The 19,341-nt window shown below is 36.0% G+C and overlaps 1 protein-coding gene across 2 annotated transcripts in view; it reads right to left on the reverse strand.

Moving 5' to 3' along the window:
- Positions 1 to 489: 489 nt before the first annotated feature.
- The window catches only part of POC1B (POC1 centriolar protein B), a 44,713-nt gene continuing 25,861 nt past the window's right edge, over positions 490 to 19,341 (reverse strand). For both annotated transcript variants that reach the window (XM_088165042.1, XM_014888991.2), the window contains 2 exons: positions 1,644 to 1,826; positions 490 to 604 (listed from right to left, as the gene is read on the reverse strand). In XM_088165042.1, the coding sequence (XP_088021168.1) occupies positions 497 to 604; positions 1,644 to 1,826 (291 nt within the window). In that variant the 3' untranslated portion in view covers positions 490 to 496. The remainder of the gene's footprint in view (positions 605 to 1,643; positions 1,827 to 19,341) is intronic.

Raw genomic sequence — 19,341 nt, forward strand, 5'->3', positions numbered from 1 at the left:
TTACTAAAATGTTTAGAAGATATAGAGTAACTCACTACTTTTTAGTAAAACACTTGAGCATATGTAAGGGACAAAGAACACCTCTGGCATTTTTGGTATTATGTCTCATTTTATTTAGGTGTTTAAGTAATGTTGTCTTAGCCAAAGAACATTATTTTCACAATCCTTGCCTGAGTTTAAAAATCTGGACAGTGATAACCTTCACAATAACTGCTGTTCATCTAAAAATACATAGTTAGTGGCTTAGTTATATTCAAAAATCTTGTTAGGTCCTGTAATGTTCAATGGAAATGATTTAGAAAATACTGGTTTTGATTGGGCTACACTTCATTGAATAGATAACCAGAATATCTGATTGCTACCAACGGTTGAAACATTTTTTTGAAAATTTCTTACATTTTTATTACTTTGATTTGAAGTTTCTGCTCATAGCAAAATCCAGTGAAAAAGCATTTTTTGTGATTTTATGAAACATAGTCCTCAATATAGTTCATTTTCATATTTTATTAGTTCTGTTTTCTCGTAACATTTCCTGCTGATCTTTTATGCATTCTTTCAATTTATCTTCAGTATTAGTAAGACGTTGTTCCAGGACTGAAACAGTCTGCATGAAGAAGAGAATAATTTCAGTTGGGTTTGAATGACCCACACAGTATTAAAGAAGTGTGCAACACAGTAATATAAGAAAAGTAATTTGAACTCAACAGGAAAAAAACACTATAAGATGGCTTCTCCTTAGCTATTCCACTATTCACAACTGTATTTAGAAATTATGGCTTCGTCTCCATGGAGATTGTCGAAAGATTTTTATTTTCACAAAACATTATCACTGGGAAAATGCATAAATGCAAAATATAAAGTACTCTGAAATACTATGTGCAAGTTGCATCCATATTTCAAAAAAAACCAGCCATCACTGTGACCACAAATGATGTTTTTCAAAAACCTAAAAGAAACTTTTAAGACATCCACAAGAAAAGGAATTGAGAAAAAAAAAAACCTATTAAAAGTCACTAATTCTCTAAGAGATTATCTTCATCAGAAAAAGTAGGTTTTTGGACCCAGGCTGGCAGTTTATTTTCCATCCAACTTACTACACTAATAATTATATATAAATATAGACATTGAATATACAATTAAATATGTATATTTTTTATACATATAAAAAGAAGTATCTTAAAACATTGGCACTAGGACTTACTGCACTGCTTGGATTCCTACCTAAGCCAACACCTCACACACTAAGTTTGGAAAGGGATTTAATGGTACATTGCAATTTACTTTGTTCATCCCCTGCTAGTGTGCGATTGTTCCAGCTGGAATGTCTGCTAAAGAACTGGCTTCTGACAAAACTAGCCTAGATCTCACTACTGAAAAACAGCAATTCTCTTCACCCAGAGTTAAAAATACAGCAACAATCTTTATGCTTATGTACCAGGAAGCTTTCACTTTAGCAAACACAATACATGCAATCAATATTTTCTGAAAGGAAAACACCAAAACAGTGACTTGACTATAGAGCTATTCAAAATAACCCCATAGTCTTTAATGTTCTGATTTATGAATATGACTCCAGGGTGTTGCTGCCCTTTGATAGCACTGTCATTTTGCACTGCAAGTATCACCTGTTATTGTATACTTACTAAAGTTAACAAATGCAGCTGCCCCACAATGTGGTCCAAAACCCTGCCCACGGAGGAGGAGATGCCTCTTTGCTGTTCCACATTATGCACAGCTGACCCACTCTCATTCTCTGCCTTCCTTTTTGAACTTCTTGCTGAGGGAGAAGCAGAGGGACTCCTCAGTTCTTCACTTCTGCCAGTAACCTTGAATACAGAAATATCATTTGAAGATTCAGCTGCCTTTGTCTTATTTCAGCATTTTAAAAAAAGTAGTTTTTAGTTGTTTGTTCAGTGATGGGACTTTTTGAAAAATTGGTTTCTTCACAAAATGGGAGAAGGAAACAACAGAAAAGATCCACACAATGCAATGTTGAGAGAAATAACTCTGATGTATAAACATTTCTTCAGGCTACATGAGAGAGCATAATCTTCCCCACCAATTTGGTTTTGTCTGTGCCTTGAAGTTCTTAAAGGTATTTTTGAGTAATAAAAGGTTAAATCACCACTTGTGGAGACCTTGAAAGGCACTCCCAATTAGAAAGATGTGAGAGGCCTCTCTCTCAGCTGTCTCCTTTCGATAACAATTCCTGTTTTATCAGGTCAGAACAATCATTGTCTTGTTCCTTGGGTCTGCCCTGTGCCCTCTCTCTGTCCGTCAGCCTTTCCATCACTCTCACCCCGTTTCCTTGTTAGCCCCCATGCCCTAATCCCATCCTTGTAACACCCCCATGCCCCCTAGTAATTGGTATCTGATACTACTTCCCCTGCCCCAAAACCCCCATGTACTTAACCTGGACTCTCAGACCAACCCTTTTGCCTTTGCCTCTGAACTCCAGGACTGTGCACACGCGTGGCTGAAATAAACATCTCTGTAAAACCCCTGCAAAGGCCCTTCCTGCTTCTTCACCTCAACAACTACCCCAACATCAACAACCACTAACTAATTAGAAAGTCCTTCACAACAACTTTACTTGATTAATTAATGACTTACTGAAATTTCTTTGAGAACTTCTTATATCTTCAGACAAATTTAGTTTACTTTTACAGTAAAATAAATTGCGGTAGTTAGGTTTTACTATTTCTAATTATATTTGATATAGCTACATTTACAAAATAAACCTTCTAAATGGTTACAATTAAACAATTTCTCTGGAATTTATTGACAGCCCATGAAAATACCCATTAGCTATGCAAAGGGGAAATTTTAGTCTCATGTGATGTATTTAAAATACACAATATTTACAATGTTCCAAAAATATTTATGTTGTAAGACTGAAGAGATTTTCAAAAGAGAGAATAATAAAAGCATTGTCAAACATTAAAAAAAGAAGAATCTCCTAAATCTCTAAAATAATCCTGTAGAATGTAAATTGCCAGGCAGAATTATTGGCAGACTTTTACAAGATTACCTAGGCATGTTGATGAGTTTCTGTCAAGAACGATTTACACGTAGTTGATCCTGCCTTTGAATCACATAGGATCAGAGACTGATGGATTAAATACTATCACTATGATAGTGTAACTATTTTAAATTTAAGAAATACTAAATCATATCGATATTACTATGAACTTATTCTGCTGCATTATCCACAATAACATTCCTGTGTCCTCAGTGCCATCCTGCACAGTCCTGTGTGGTGGGAAATGGCTGAAAGCAGAGACTGGGGTGAGGTAAGAGAGTAAAGAAGAAAGTCTTACAACTCTCTCTGGGTTAGAAGTTCCATTGTGCAGTTACATTCTGCAAGGACAGGTCTCAAGCCCCCAGGCAAGAACCCACGAAGTGCAGAGCATGACATTAGTAGAGACAGGGGCAGATATCCAGGCATGTACTTCAGACCTTAACTGACAATGCTATGAGACCAGAGGGAGCCCATCTCGAGGTTTGATAGTACCATGGTACTATCTCATGATCACTTTCATTGATTTATTTATGAGCAAAGAAACATAAATTCACAGCAAGATACTTCCAGTTTCCTTTCAGCCCTCCTTTCTGTGCTTGGTGACTGACTTAGGCAAATGAACCAGGCATGTCAAATAATTAATGGCTGATGCAACTAATACTGAAATCTATCAGTGATGCATATTGATACCAGGATATGGCAAAAATAAAACTGTGCTAGACATCAAACTAAAGATTTCAAACATTAAACATACAAAGTTATAACATTTACACTGGACTAAGAGAACTGGCCTTCTCCATTCAAGTCTACTTAAACTCATGAATCATGGAGCAATGCTTTGTCACCCAGGCTGTTGTCTTTAAATGCACAAAACTGGAAGAAAGGGTACTCTCTCCAGCTATGCTGCTCAAGTTATGCTACTGAGAAAGCTTTAGTTCAGTGGTTAGAATGCCTAGCCAGGAGCAGATAAGTTCTATTCCCATGAGAGGCTTTATATTTTATATAGAAGAGAATAAAATGAATTAAAAATCCAAAAGAGAAAGGATACGAACCCAGAACTTTCCCACTCCTAACTAGATAGTTTAATTACATCTCTCTCTCCAATGCCATAAATTTAATTTTCTTCTCAACATGAAAAAAATCTGTTATGTCAACTTCAAATTATTCCAAAAAGTTGCATATTGTAAAAGAGTGACTTGTTAGCACAAAATGAAATAGAATACAAATATTGGGTTTTGGACAAGATAGGCAGAAAATTCATTTCTCATTTAATTTTGCTTTGCTTCAGCTCCTTGCTTTAAAGTTTTAGAAGTCTTCAAAAGAAAGCACTTCAAGTATCTTGGAATATTTTGGCTCTCAATGTATCCCACGTACTTCTACATGAACATGTAAGTATATGTGGGATTGTTGTATCTGAAGACTGTTCATGTTTTCCCTTTACAAAGATTTTGTGATATGATATAGTGATAACACAGTCCTAGAAGAACTCATATTCACTGTGTTTTTTCCAAATTATGAAGATATATCTAGGGTTCTTGGGAAACAGTATTAATGGAAGGCTTTGGCATGTTTACTAAATCACAAAATTAATATAGTCTCAAATGGTGATTTACATGAGAAAGATTAAGTTCAATTTGGCATTCAAATGTTAAAGACAAAATATTGCCATGCATTAAAGAATTCCTGCCTTACAACCAATCACACCATGAAGAACACTCTTGTACTTAACTACAATACGTGAGTCTGTTAGAATAGACTTCTCAGTGATATTTCTAGAAAAACAGGAAGATAGGAAGCTTACAGAAACCTTGCTGTTGTCTGTAAATCTTGGCTGCTCAGAAGATTTCAAACCTCAACCAGGATTAGCTAAATTTGACAGACAGAACTCAAATTTTAGGAAAACTGGAGGCCTGATAGATGAAATACATTGCAGGAAAACCAGGCAGAGCCCAAGCATTATATACTCTGCATGGCAGCAATAAACCTGCCCAGTTATCATATGCCTAAAGAAACACGGGCAACTGATACAGGAAATTAAAAGCATCAGTGAAAAACACTCGGTGCAGGGACATTTATAAATCTTAGGCAACTGTATTTTGTAGACACCTATATGTCTTCTCTGAAAATTATAGCATCTATTTCTGATTTTAATCGAATCAAAGGAGGAGTAGGGCTCTTAGAAGTAATTCAGTTCCTGAAAGCTCTTTGCCAGAACTTCTCACCTCAGGTTAACACAGCTCTGCAAGCTCACACTCCTTAACTCTGAAGGAAATAAAGGGTAAGACCTGGGCTGGAACCCAGGTTTTCCCAGCTACCAGTACCAATAAGGTAACTGTAAATAAACTTAGCATTGTTTGACTAACGTTCACAAATGTACTTGTATTAATGTTCTGGGAAGGACATTCATTTTCTTGCCTTTGAATGATAAAAGCAACTAAGTGGCACAGACAGAACCGAGTAACTGTAAACTCTGATACTCTCTGACTTTGCTTAAAGGCATTTTGCTTTGCAAGTTCAATGTCCCAAGGATAATCTATTAATCTTCCAATACTCAAAATTAACAAAAAATAGATTTAACATTAAATGACACTCAAAAATTGATGTCTGTGATTTACGATAATTTAAAATTATTTTAGATGAATAGAGCAGGAGAGGAAAACAATCTGAGGTTATTAGACATTGCTAAGTTCTAAGAACAGTTCTACTCTGAGGTTGGTGTTTCTGTTTCTTTTCAAACAATATTACTGCACTTCACACTGAAAATTGATTAGAAATTTCAGTTTAAGCTCCCACAAAGTGATTACAAATTTTGCTCTTAAACCCAGCCTATACAGATTCTTTCAAAACAAGGAGGAAAGCTGTCAATTCAGTAAAGAGAGCAAATGCTAAGCTACTAAAAGTCTCACCACTTTTTTCTTACAGTAAAATTGATCCAAAGTTCAATATAGCATACAAACAGGCCGTGAAAGAATGGTTTATATCTCAGTGAACTGCCACCAGCATTGCAAGTCAGAGTAATGGAAAAGTCTTCTTGCAATTTACTGGGTTAGGCAGCAAACTGAGATTTTTCTGTTCCATATTCGAAGACCTAGAAGCACAATACAACATGAAAGCATTTACAGAAGTAAGACAAAAACCTTGATGTTTGTCAAAATTCAGAGATAAGCAAATAACTGAACTTTCAAAATTTGTAAGAGAAACTAAACGAGACCATTTCAAATTTTCAGCTTATCTAACTTGGTTAGATAACTTGTCCAAAATGGTTATTTTTAACATATTCTTGAAATTTGTAGGGATTTTTAACACTGTCAGACATCAGGTATGTTCCTACGACTTTAAGGTTATCTGCTTTATATTTTAACCTTTCCTAATATCTAATTTTACAATCTCCTCCAGCTCAGCAAAGCATCCAAAACTGCTGAAATCTAACATAACACTCAAATGCCAAAACCTTGCTGTAAAGGAGTGACATTAGTCTCAATAAATTTCCTTTACTTTTGGATACCAGCCAGTTCATGTCCAACACTTTCATTCAGCATAACATTTTATTTTAAATGAAGTTCTTTTAAAATAGTCTTTCTACTCACAGTCCATTTCACATGAAATGTTTCAAGAATTAAATGTTGTCTTTCCTTCAAATTAGCCCCTTTCTAAAGTACTTGAAATGCTACCAATTCATAAACAATTCTATATGTCACCAGCAATGTAGTAAAAATGTCTCATAATTCAAAAATACCCAAACTATTCTGAGTCTCATCAGAGCTATAGCTTATTTTGAGAGAATAAATTTTAATAAGGCAATCAATTTTAAATTGTTACATCTGTGCAAAGCAAAGAAGAAAATTAAAATGTGTACAGTATTTCCATTCACAGTCCATTAGTAATAACATAAACCCACATTTGGGCAACTTCATGCAAGTAACAAATAAGGAGAAGAAGGAACAGATTTAATTAATCAATAGGAAGTTATTACCATGACATTACCAGCGGATGTTCAGCAGAAAATTAAATTTAGCTTATAAAATGATGTCACAAACAGCAAACCATAATTGCTCATCTTTGTTTTCTGTCAAGCAAAATAGCCAAAACTCTATGGGTGGTATTTGATCAATTAGTGAAAAAGCCTTACACATAACCTTATCACCTCTGCCTGTTCCCAAATGTTTTCCCATGAAACATTCACATAGCACAGAGACCCACACACTGCATCCCAGTCTCCCTTTGCTTCACGACTGTTAGAAATAGAAATTGAGTAAAATGCATGCATATACAAGGACGCCTGAGCAGTTCTATCTATAGAAATAAAAACGTTCCCTCAAGGGAAAAAAAAAAAAGAACAAAGTATACAAGTCTCTGTCACACAACTGGCTATCAACAGGCTTCCATCTTCTACAAGCTCCAAAGTTGGAAACTACAGACCACAGTTTCTAAAAGCCTATCTTAGATATCTCATAGTTAAGTAGGGCTTATAAAAAAGTGACATTGGTAAGCTTCCTAATGAATCACAAAAGCTGGCATGATCTGCTTTTTAAAAATAAACCTTTAAATTTTGAACACATGGTACATTTGCCTACTAATACTAAAATATTTCTGATACTGTGATTAAAACAGCTACAAATAATGAGTCATAAGTAGGGCATTAAGCTCAAACAGACCAAAGAGCAAAGGCATAACATAGTGGTGTCCCACCTTACCAGATGAATTCCTGTGTCTTTTGGTTATCTGAAATCATGAGAAGTTCTCAGGAGTAATAGTACTATCATCACTGTTTTTTGCCTCCTCTTGTGAACCTACCCTCATATAAAAATGGTTCACTGTGGAAATGCTAAATTCAAGAGCTGTTTTTCCTTTGGTTTTTTTTGGGGTTTTTTTTGGGGGGGGAGTTGGGTTGGGTTTTTTGTAGGACATTATTTACTCACAGATTGCTTCTACTGCTTTGAAATTATTTTCTTCAGCCAATGAGTGATCCACATAAAACAGCTCTATGATCTATGAGTCTAAAGCTGAGTATGTTAAATCACAATCTGTTTTATCAGTTCCTACTGAAGACAACTTCCCTGTAGCTTCAGCTGATGACACCACTTTTCATTTCCTCTCCTCTTGCATGGACGTGAATCAGCACAGCAACCACTTGCCATGTGCCAACTGTGGCTTTCTGCCCCATGTTATCTGATGGGGTAGCTCTGGAATCATTTATTTCAAACTTTAATGAAGTTTTGCATTCAAGCAGTAAAATACAGATAAACTACGTGGTGCATCCAGAAAAAAGTTCTACTAAGCATTTCTAGCTTGACCAGTCCACTTTCAGAACTTGCAACACAGACTTTTACACGTCAAAGTCTTTTATGTTATCTTACATATCAGAGTCTTCTCCAGCTTTTTTAAAAATGCCCAAGCTGAATGAAAAAATTTAAAGCACTTAACAGAACTGCATGTCCAAGTCTGACATGGAAACACCGTGAAGGACTACTGAAGGTAGCATGTCCTTCAATTTAGAGCCTGATCATGAGCAGTGGTACCAGGTTACCAACTCACAGCCAGTAAAACAGGCCAAACTATCAGACTTCATTCTTTCGCAAAAACAAGCATTTTCACCTAAGATGGAAGAGCATAACAGTTTATGTCTTGAAAATAGCAAATTCAGTCTGAAACTAACTGAGTTTATACAGGCCAGAAGGCCAGCACAAAACGATGAAAACTAGTAGCTTACTTTGGTGGGTTTTTTTATTTAATTATCTGTACAAAATTAACTGAAATCCTTATGCATTTACAGCTATGGTGTGATTCATCAGAATTATTTATTTCTATCAGGATGACAGCTATATTGAATTTAGTATTCCTGTGAGTGTGAAATAAACTCCCCTATGTATCCATAGGCACATCTCGAGATATCCTGAAAGTTCAACACAAAGAAATTATATCACATTTTACAAGCATCCTTTCACATACATAATGAGAAACTGATTATGTGGTTTTCTTATGTCATCTTTTTCCCAGAGTGCTGCTTCTGGTTTGAGAAAACACTGTAAAACAGAGTAAATCCAATGCACTCAGTATTTTATGATTCCACATATACAGAATCTAGTACAGAACAAAAATATTTTCTCTGTATTCCATCCATGTCAAGAAAGCACTGAGAAAGAACATAGAATAAGCCTTGTTTTCTCCAAGAAACATAAAAAATTATTTATATTTCCCTAAAAAAATCTTCTTAGAAGTCCACAAATATTTGAGTGCATCCAGTTAGAAATAATGTTCCTGAAATAGTTCTTTCCAAACTCTCAGACCATTGATAATAAACCTTACTTAAAACTAGGTGATTTTTTTTCTTTCTAATTTGCTCATTGATGTTAATTTCTAACATTAATAGTACCCTGCACAGAGTCTTTGTCAGTTTAAACTTTTAGAAAAAGGTAAGGATTTCCCCCCAAAAAACAAACAATACTGGAGAAAAGTTAGGAATTGATAATTAAAAAACAACCAAACAAAAAACCCAGAAAACAGCAAACAAACAAAAAAAAGCCCCCAACAAAACAACCAAATAAAAAGCCCCAAAGCATATCATGAACATTCAAAACAAATCAGGCAGAAATCATTGGAGGCTCAATTTCCAAAGGTGAGACTCTCCTGCCAGGAAGTCAATTCTAGAATAACAGTTCAGGAAGACTATATTCAAACACTTGAACCAGAGGCACTAAAATATAAAAATGTACCCTGTAGAAGAAAGGCAAAGAAAGGTAATCAATTACCTCCAATATATCTTCAGCAAGAAACTTTGCAAAGCTAAAGAGAAATAATATGATACTATAGAAGCATTTCCTACTATTTACAATTACAAAATAAAGTAGCCAAGTTTAAGTTAGGCAAATTACTTTGGACTGCTTGTGTGCATACCCAAAAGGACATCTTATGGCGGAAATTAAAAAAAAAAAAAAAGTTTCCATAATGACTTCTTTTTACCTACATAGAGTTCTAATAAAAATTGTATTACTGACTCTGCTTGAACTTCTAATCCATTCCAGGGCAGATATAAGCTAAAGGAAGGCGGAATGGAGGAATACTTGTAACAGAAACTGAAAACATAATGAAACACTTACCAGAATGAAGTAATGACAGAATATTAATAACCTTATATGGACAAGGCCTCCTTTCTATCACTATAAATAGAATATTCTGCTATTTTTGATATTACAAATGTTAATTAATAAAAACAAAAGTATAAAAGCCCTAGGACTTCCCCAGCATGCTGGCAAACTCCCTGTACTTCAAATAGCAGATTGTGGGGGTTCACAGAGGGCACATGGGAGGAAGGAGGCAAGGTTACCCTCAGAGTGTCAGTGAGAGTACAGCATCCTCACCAGGAACATATCTAATCAGAGAAATGACAGCCATTCTTCTGGCTTGCCTGCTCATGACTCCTTTCTGTCCTCTTCCCCCTACCTAAAAAAACTGAATGAAAGCCTTTAAACCAACACTTAGCTAACAAAGTCTAACTGAACTTTACAAAGGAACAATACCTGGTAACAGTGAATTTGTTGTACAGTCTTTTAGAGATATATATATATATATATATTACATATATAAAAGACAGCACTTCCTCTATCTCATTCAAAGTCACCTAATATATCCATCAACATCAATTTACAATGAAAAGAGATTGATCAACAAACCCAAAGGAATTTCTTGCTCTTGAAGGCATGTTTACTCCTGAGAAAAAAAATAAAAGAATATACTTTACAACATGCAATTTATTTCTCCTAGATAAGGCTTTCATACTTAACCTGTTGGGGCAAAAAAAATCTTGAACAACTTACACTGTATGTAAATGAGAAGAACTAAAGGAATACACTTCTGTCTTAAACCCCACCTCTCAATAAGAATGAACAAAAAATTCCTGAAAACAAAATCCTGGAGAGACAGATTCCACCAGAACAAGAACTGAAGGTTCTGAATAGTGTTCTCCCCAGCCCTGCAGAAAGCTGAGAAGGGCTGCAGCTGCTGGGCTCCAGCCTGCCCAGAGCAGGAGGCTGGCACAGGGCAGAGCTGCCCGTGCTGCAGAGCTCCCTCCATGCACGGGCACTGCTACAGGTGGACATAGGAGCTGTTTGCCAGCCCCTACATAACTACATACTTATATGCCTATCTACACACAATTTGCTTTCAAAGCTATATGCCAAGCTAAAAGAAACTCCTTTCTGCCAGCACAGCTGCATCTGTATCGATGTTTTTTGTCAGGATAAGTGTCAGTTCTATGGTACAAATTTTCTTATTTTGCTACCTCATATCAACATAACTTGTGTTATAACAAAACTTCGTCATACGGACAAACCTAAATTGCCTCCTGTTAGGGGATGCTATGAGGGCAGGGAGTCCACACAAAGATTTCGCAGAGAAATCTCTTCTTAGCTGAGATCTGGCAGCTTTGCTTTCCTTTCAGAGCAGCAGTAACCACACATGGTTATACCACTTGACCAGGTGGCTACTGAGTTTGTTTATTCCACAGAAGCAAGTGTCAAATCTCCTCTGATACAAATTACTTACAGGAAAATATCAAAGAGTTAAAAGCATTTGAAATTAAGTTAGCAATCCAGCATAGTAGAGTCCAAAGTTAAATCCAAGAGGGCCAGCACAACTGCTGGAACACTTTGCCAAAGAGAAAGATACTACTATCTGCAAAAGAAAAAAAGAAAGTCCAACATTTCATAGCTTGGAACTGGAATCCTCTGAAGCCATGAAAAATATATTTTACTGTGTAATAGAAGAAACACAGTTCCTCAGCATTTTACCAAGGCTTTTGTTAATGAAGTGTTACGCCTATAGTGGATGGTGAAAGTTTCAAAAGGACATCAAACACTTTAACAGGAGCATCACAAAAAAATCCCATAAGGGTAAACTGAAGCTTCAAAATTTTGATTGAAAAGTCAAATTTATTGTGCTTTTGTTAGATTTCACAAAATACCTGGAGAAAATAGCGAAAGTCCATCCTGAGCTATTTCAGTGCTCCACATTAGTAAATATGCAGAAGGTTAGGATAAGCTGTCCCATTTGTCTAGGCAAAAATAATACTCAGTCCTGCTTTGTTTAGAGGTGGGATTGTAAAAAATTGCTTTGGTAGCACCAGAACACCTTTGTACTTCAGTCAGTTGAATTTTACAATTTACTGTGAGAGGGATCAAATTAGGGCACAGCAGAAACCTAAAAATTTGACAATTGCATACAAATATCCAAGAAATATTAACTTTGGAGTGGTCTCTGACCACAGGTCTAACAGCCTGTTACACTCTTAAAGAGTAATTTCTATAACTCAAGGATTATTTGTACTTTAAAAGTATCAGAAACAAAAGAAGCCCCAGCAACAGCATACTTATTATCTAGAGATGTTAAAGCATTATACATGTGTTTTTAATATGTTTAATGAGGTATTTTTATCTTCCATTTCAGAAGATAATAAGTGTTGCAATTGTATTTCTGGCAAAATACTTTCCACTCCAACCACAGCAATAACTTCACAAGTCAGATAATGATACTGATTTTTCATATATCCTGCAATAATGGAGAAAATACCAGGTGAGTAAGGAAGCTGAAATTCTATCAGTAATCACAAAGGATAAACAGGATAATTGTGTGGTCACAGTTCACAGTCAGCATGAGAAGTGTGTCAGAAAAAGCCAAAAAACCAACTAAAAAGTTGGCTTAGGACATACAGAGCAAATATTTAAGGTCTAATGTCAAAACAGTTTGAGGGGACAAAAAAGAAATGGTCTTTCAAACTGGAGATCTCTCTAATGAAATATTTAGTTAAACTGTTACTGACAAAATCATCCTGGTTTTTAATATCCATAATATGCATGTCACAACTTTATTAACGTATTTTAGGTTACAATGCATTATGAACTCAATTATCTAGTTAGTGTTTCTTCTAAAATAGTTAAATCAGAAAGACACTGCAGAATTAAGCTGGTTTTAGTGACTCAATTGAAATCTGCTCTTGCTTTAGTCCCATACAAAACATACCAGCAATCTGGAAAATCAAGTTTACAGGTGAAAAAAAAAGGCATCTTGTAAATTATTAAAACAATCACTTGGCATTCTGACTTTATTTAACTGTCGGAATGCAACTTTATGTACACATGCCAGACATCACAGAAGAATACAGAATAATACACTACAGAAAGCAGAGGTGTTGAAAAGATCTACAGTGACACATAACTTGACAAATTATAAACCTTTATAATAAGGTTACTGAGTGAAGAATTACAGTATCTTACATGCAACCAACAAACTCATAAGCATTGTACTATTTCACTACAGTAGCAAAAATTGGAAGTATGGACACTGAATTCCTTTCCCAAGAAATGTAAGGAAGGAGGAAACATCTTGGGAGAGTAACCTTTTCAGTGAGGAATGCTTGATACTGGTTAATCCAAGAAGAATTTAAGGATAAAACAATTCTTTTAAATCTCTGTTGCAAGTAGGAGTCCTCCTTTACAATAAAAATATGCAATATTTAACTCAGTTGCATTGTGATGCCTTCACTTCAGGATCTAACATGCAGAGTGGAACTCACATTTTGGTGGACAGGAAATATCCATGCAGTTAGAACGTGCCAGAGGACAGCATCTCTCCCCTCCCCACATCCCTCCTTCAACCAACCCAAACTGCTACAACCAGAGTACCATATGTCAGGGGATGCAGAGAAGAAAAGAACAAACCCAAACTCAATCAACCAACTTTTCAGAGCAGTAATGCCACATACCTCCACTGATGGTGTCACCCAGAGAGCTACTAATTTTTTCCCCAAATACTTTTTATTGCAAAATGAAACAGAATCTAGTATTCCTCTTCCAGAATCACTAACTATAGACTGTTTCTCACTTGCTTTCCTCTGATGTCATATACTCTCAGCTTTTACTTTACAATGCTTCAAATTCAAGCAAAAAGGAGGGAGCTGCCTCCATTCAGTCTCTGTTACCTGCTGTTTACATTACAGCCATGTAGATAGAAGAAATCTCAATCCTCTTAGGCTGAAAAAAAAAAAAAATGAATCCAACATATGAACTGCCTGAACAAAAGGAAACCATTACTAGCACCTCCTTTCCTCCTATTTTTTTCCATTGCAACTTAAGAAAGGCATTCAGCTGTTGCATGCATGTAACACACCTGTATGTATTATAGCACAATCACATTGGATACATGACACTAGGCATCAGTCAATTCAGTTAGGTTACAGCCAGTTCTGATCTACTCCTTCATCTCTAAATAATTTTTTCTCATTATTTCGTTTGTGCTGGTATTAGTGTTTGGACAGCTGAACAGATCAGGGAATTGATGTGGATGGAATTAACCAGATAAAAACAGTCATTAAGTTGAAATGACAGTGAAATCATCCTTTAGCATTGTTCTACCTAATTTCTAACCCCCACATTGTTTCGGTGGAAGATGTTTTTCTATATCAAACACCTATCTGCTGAAGAAATTTTTTTTTCTTTAGTTGCTGAATTTTATTTGAGAAGTCTCATTTTTTCAGTCTTGTTTTAAGCAACCTATGTAATTTTTGGATGTGACTCAGGGTTTCCATTATCTCACATTAAGCAAGTAACTACATCTCTTACTGCAAACACGATAGTAATGCAGCATGGCTTCAAGGAGAGATGTGTTGTATTGGAACAACTAATATATTTGGAAAACACTCAAGCTTTTAGTCAGAAAGCATCCTCTGGGTTTAGAAATCACTCTAAGTGATAAATAGAATTTGTGAGCATTTGTTTAAGCACTGTCATTTAGGAAAAAAATAAGAAAATATTGAAGCAGTATTCAAGTGTTTGCTTTTATAATAAACTTGCTTTAACAATTTTGAGTAACATATGGGTTTTATATAGAAATAAATTTCATTTTATACTCAAGTTTCTACCATACAGATGCAAGCATGCTGTGCTAGACTTATACTCCAGATGTATTTAAGAACAAAGGGTAATATTTTAGCTTTACAATCTTGTTTTCTGACATGATCTGTAGCTCAGCTTTATTATGCAACTTAAGATAAACAAAAATAAATCTTGCAGCTTTCTCTAAGAGAAGTGCATTATGAGTTAAACTAAGCATTCCCTTGCTTCTTAGTCCCCCTTAGTCTCAGAATTATTAAAGTCCTGTGAATACTAAGAAGTTGAAAACTTTATTTGTACTACTGCATAAAAAAGTCAAACCAGGTGCTTACAGGGTAACAGAGCCACTGAATGATAACTTCATTAAGTTCCATTAAGCTGAATGACTCACAAATGGCATTTAGATCAGTAGTAAATCATCATCTAGGTCAGCAGGAAGCTCATTACAGACTGACAATCCAAGTGACAGAAACACTTTTCTACAAGTGCTATAGTAGTAATTTCCTGTGTGAAAGGCTTGCTGCTGTTCCTGCATTCCTCGGGGGACACTTCTTCTCAGAGGATGTTACTCTTCCCCAGGAAGAGGAAGGAACCAGTTGTTATTGGATGTGTGGGCTGATAGCTGTCAGGCATTTTCTGCGTGCCGCAGAATCAGCTGTGAGAACTATGCATACAGCTTAGATTTCCAGTCAAAGCGGAGGAAAACACTGCTTGAGCAGACAAGGTCAGAACGTACATGTACAGTATCTCAGGAAACAGAGAGAAATAATACCAGGAACTTCCATCCCTCTAGTTCCCAGAAATGTGCTAATGTGCTAAAGGAACAACATACAGACACGGATCAACCTGAAAAGCATTCCTGAAACACAGCTGCCCCGAGTAAGACCCTACACAAAGTAAACAGGCCTTTTAAAACTGGCAAAATTTATCTTACAAAATATTTGTATATGTGTGCACATATACAATTTTTTCTGTTAGGTCCCTCTCCTAGGCCTCCTATTCTATAGGAACTCAAGCTCTCTCCATATGTGTTGAGCCACTGTTAGAGGGTGAGTCACCAGTAGCTACTCCATGTCTATTCCAGTATCCATTCACATCCACTGACTTACTCTTAAGTGACAGCACTAATGCTTCCTTAGGTATTATAACTGCTTATTTCTAAATTTCATTTTAAAAAAAAGCACCAATTACTTGATTATAAAATTATTAAGGAGACAGAACAGTGACAGACAAATAAACAGCACAATCTCATAAAGTAAATTTCCTCAGGAAAGCAGGCTAAAAATAGTATAGGAAATATTATATTCTTGCACTCCCTAGTGCCCAAATTCAGAATTCAGTCTCCGATAAAAACCTGACTTTCTTTCCAGCTCCAGTTCACTCAGAGAATATAATCAAGACTATTAAGGAACATCAGGACATGTATTATTACTTAATTATGTAGATGCACAACATACTTCCTGTTCTCTCCTTGTAAACCAGCAGTTAGATGCTGTGTTAGAACAGCATCATCGCAAAACACAAGGATCACTTGTAACAAATCCCTCTTTTATTACATGCATTGGGTTCACCTTCAAGCATTTGATCCTTAAGCTTTATTGGATGCTAGTGCTATCAAAGTAAAGCTTTCACGATTACATACACAAATCTTTCTAAGCATGCCTAGACATCTAGAGCAGTTCAAAATGTAAGTTTAGGAATTCACTGTTCAAAATGTGAAACACTTCATCTTTTTGTACTTATGATGATTAATGTTGTTCATATACACCACACCTTCTTTAGAAGGCTCTTAGTTGGACAACAGAAAAAGCTGTCTCTACTGTTTCATGGTTATTCCAGACAGATTAGGTGTAGCCTTTGGGGGGAATGGGAAACATTCCCTCCCTGAGAGCAGCTGAAGATGTTTAGCTGCTGAGTTTTAGCTGCCGAGTTTCTCCTCTTGCACCAGCCTCACACATTGTACCTGCCTAGCGAGCAAAGAGCAGAAAGGTCTGTCTAAAGTGTAGTATAAACCAAGATGACACTAAAAATTGCCTGTCAAAAAGCAAGATTGGACAGAGGGGGGATTCATTTGCAAAGACACAAAAGCACAATTCTTATTTTTATTCTGCTGCACTGAACACTTCTGACTTCCTCCATTTACAGTAGTTATTCTGCATTTATATAAGACTTAGCATGAGCCATTCAGAGCCTGTCTGAAAGTTTTTTTGTATACTCATCTATCAAAAAAGGTGCAGATGGCTTTAGTTCAAAACTTCGTGGAGATACAGGATCTCTTCACACTATTTTCTAATTTAATTCTGTTTGTCATTGGGAGTTTAGGGAGCTGACAGTTCAAACAAACATTTACTGGTAATCAGAAGAATGGCAGTAAATGAAAAAAGTTCATAGCTATTCAGGGAGTGGCCTTTCTTATTTTCCCTGTCTGGGAACAAAGAAAGTAAGGTGATGGAAGAGGCTGGGAACTGTCAATTGTTATCAAAGCCCTTTTACCAGTGGGATCACTCCCCAGTGTAGAGCTCAGTCTAATTGGCAATTGAGTTTTGGACAAGGAACAAAAGTGAGGCAGTGATTCCAGTCTCTCTTTCCAAGGGAATACTGCTGGAACTTTTCTTTGGTAGAGAAAAATGTATGCATATCATGTAATGATCCGAGTTTTTGCCTGAGGACATTTAGGAAAGTTGATATCCATGAACTACAAAAAGCTATTTGTTGTGCTTTCAAATGATCTATAAAAAACAGCAAAGGTAACTACTTTGCACAATGAAGTGCCATATGAGTTTTGTTCTACCAGTTGTTCCCTTCTGAATTGGACTTAGGCCCCAGAGGAGCTATCTATGTATAAAATTGCCATTACTTCCTTTCTTCCTTTTACCCTCCTCCACTTAACCTCACTGAAGACAGCTGGTGTTTATTTCCACATAAGGCTGAAGCTAGGAAATGATGTAAATCAGAATAAATTTGAGGTTGCATGGTAAGGAAAACATGAAGTGTTTTAAAAATTAGTTTTTAATATATAATTTCTATTGTCATCCTCTCCTACTGGATTCTGGAATTATGTTAAGCCATGCAAGGAAAAGACATTATTCCAAGATTATTTTGAAGCAAATTTCCACGAGGAAGAATTGACTAAGCCTTCATGTATGCAGAAACGGAAGAACAGATGCAAATTTTCATTCATAATTGCTGTCTTTCCAAATACCTGGGGTGTTTTTTGAGTGTGGAGCTTGGTTGGATTTTTTAGGGCTTTTTTTTATTCAAAACAAAGGCAGAGAAAAGTGTATCAAAAATACCTAAACCCCGAAACACAAACATCAAAAGCAATGCGTACAGAACAAATTGAGTACAGATACTTCTACTTTTTACCTCAAGACACTTACTACAAATGCAGTACAGATAAACTTTCTATTTTAAAACTTAGTATGTTCTTTTTGCTCCAAACAGAAACAATCCTTATCTTTCCTCACTCAGTAATTAACCCAGTCTTAACTTTGTAGTAGTTGTACTGTAAATGAACAATAAGAATGTCTTGTTTTTAGTGTTAAATGGCACTGGAAGAGAAAGAACAGCAAACATCTCCCAGCCGGCACAGACATTCTGACTTCCAGATTACAGTACATTGCTTTGCTTCCTCCAAATCCTGTTTACATGAGCAAGGTCAGGGGATGTAACATTTGAGAGCCTCTACAGTGATTTCCTGCTTCTGTCAGTAAAAACTACAGAGACACCATCAACTTTCCCTTGTTTCTAACAGCTTATCAGGGACCGGAGGTTACCAGTGTATTGCCTTACAGAATTGAAAAGATGCAACCTCCTTCATGACTAAAAACTAAAATTAGAGGACGAAACAGAAAGAAGTAATGCCAAAGAGAAACAAAACTTCCAATTTTTCCTTTTCGATAGTTCAGAAAACAAAGGCAATGTTAAGCTACTTGACACAAGGAGAAAGGGTGGGAGAGAGGCAGTAATGTTTTCAGAGTCTTCAATGAAAAAGAAAGGAGAAACACCACTCCCAGCCCCCAAATTTGACCCAAATTTAGTGAATATTTTCAGAGTGCAAAAGGCTAGAACACACCTAACTTCTAGTAACTGCAACATATGAGGAATCTTACCATTGAAAAAGTCAAGACATTAGACAAGTACCAGTTTGTTAGGCATACACAGCTAATTTTTACAGTGCTTTCAATAATACACAGGAGAACTGAATAAATAAATCATCAAACCCAAAGCCATTTCCTAACCATAATAATACACAGGAATTCTTAATGGTTTTGTAACTGTAGTCCAAAAGAAACCAACTCCATACTGAAAATTTCAGTGAAATTTTTCCACTGACACAAGGATTACAAACCCTTCACTGAGTTTACAAAAGAAGTTGCATCAATATGAACCTTAGATGAAAAAAGATTTTTCACCGTGTTCAAAACTGGCCTTAGT

Source organism: Sturnus vulgaris, chromosome 5 (genome assembly GCF_052056855.1).
Source record: "Sturnus vulgaris isolate bStuVul1 chromosome 5, bStuVul1.hap1, whole genome shotgun sequence".
Taxonomy (NCBI): domain Eukaryota; kingdom Metazoa; phylum Chordata; class Aves; order Passeriformes; family Sturnidae; genus Sturnus; species Sturnus vulgaris.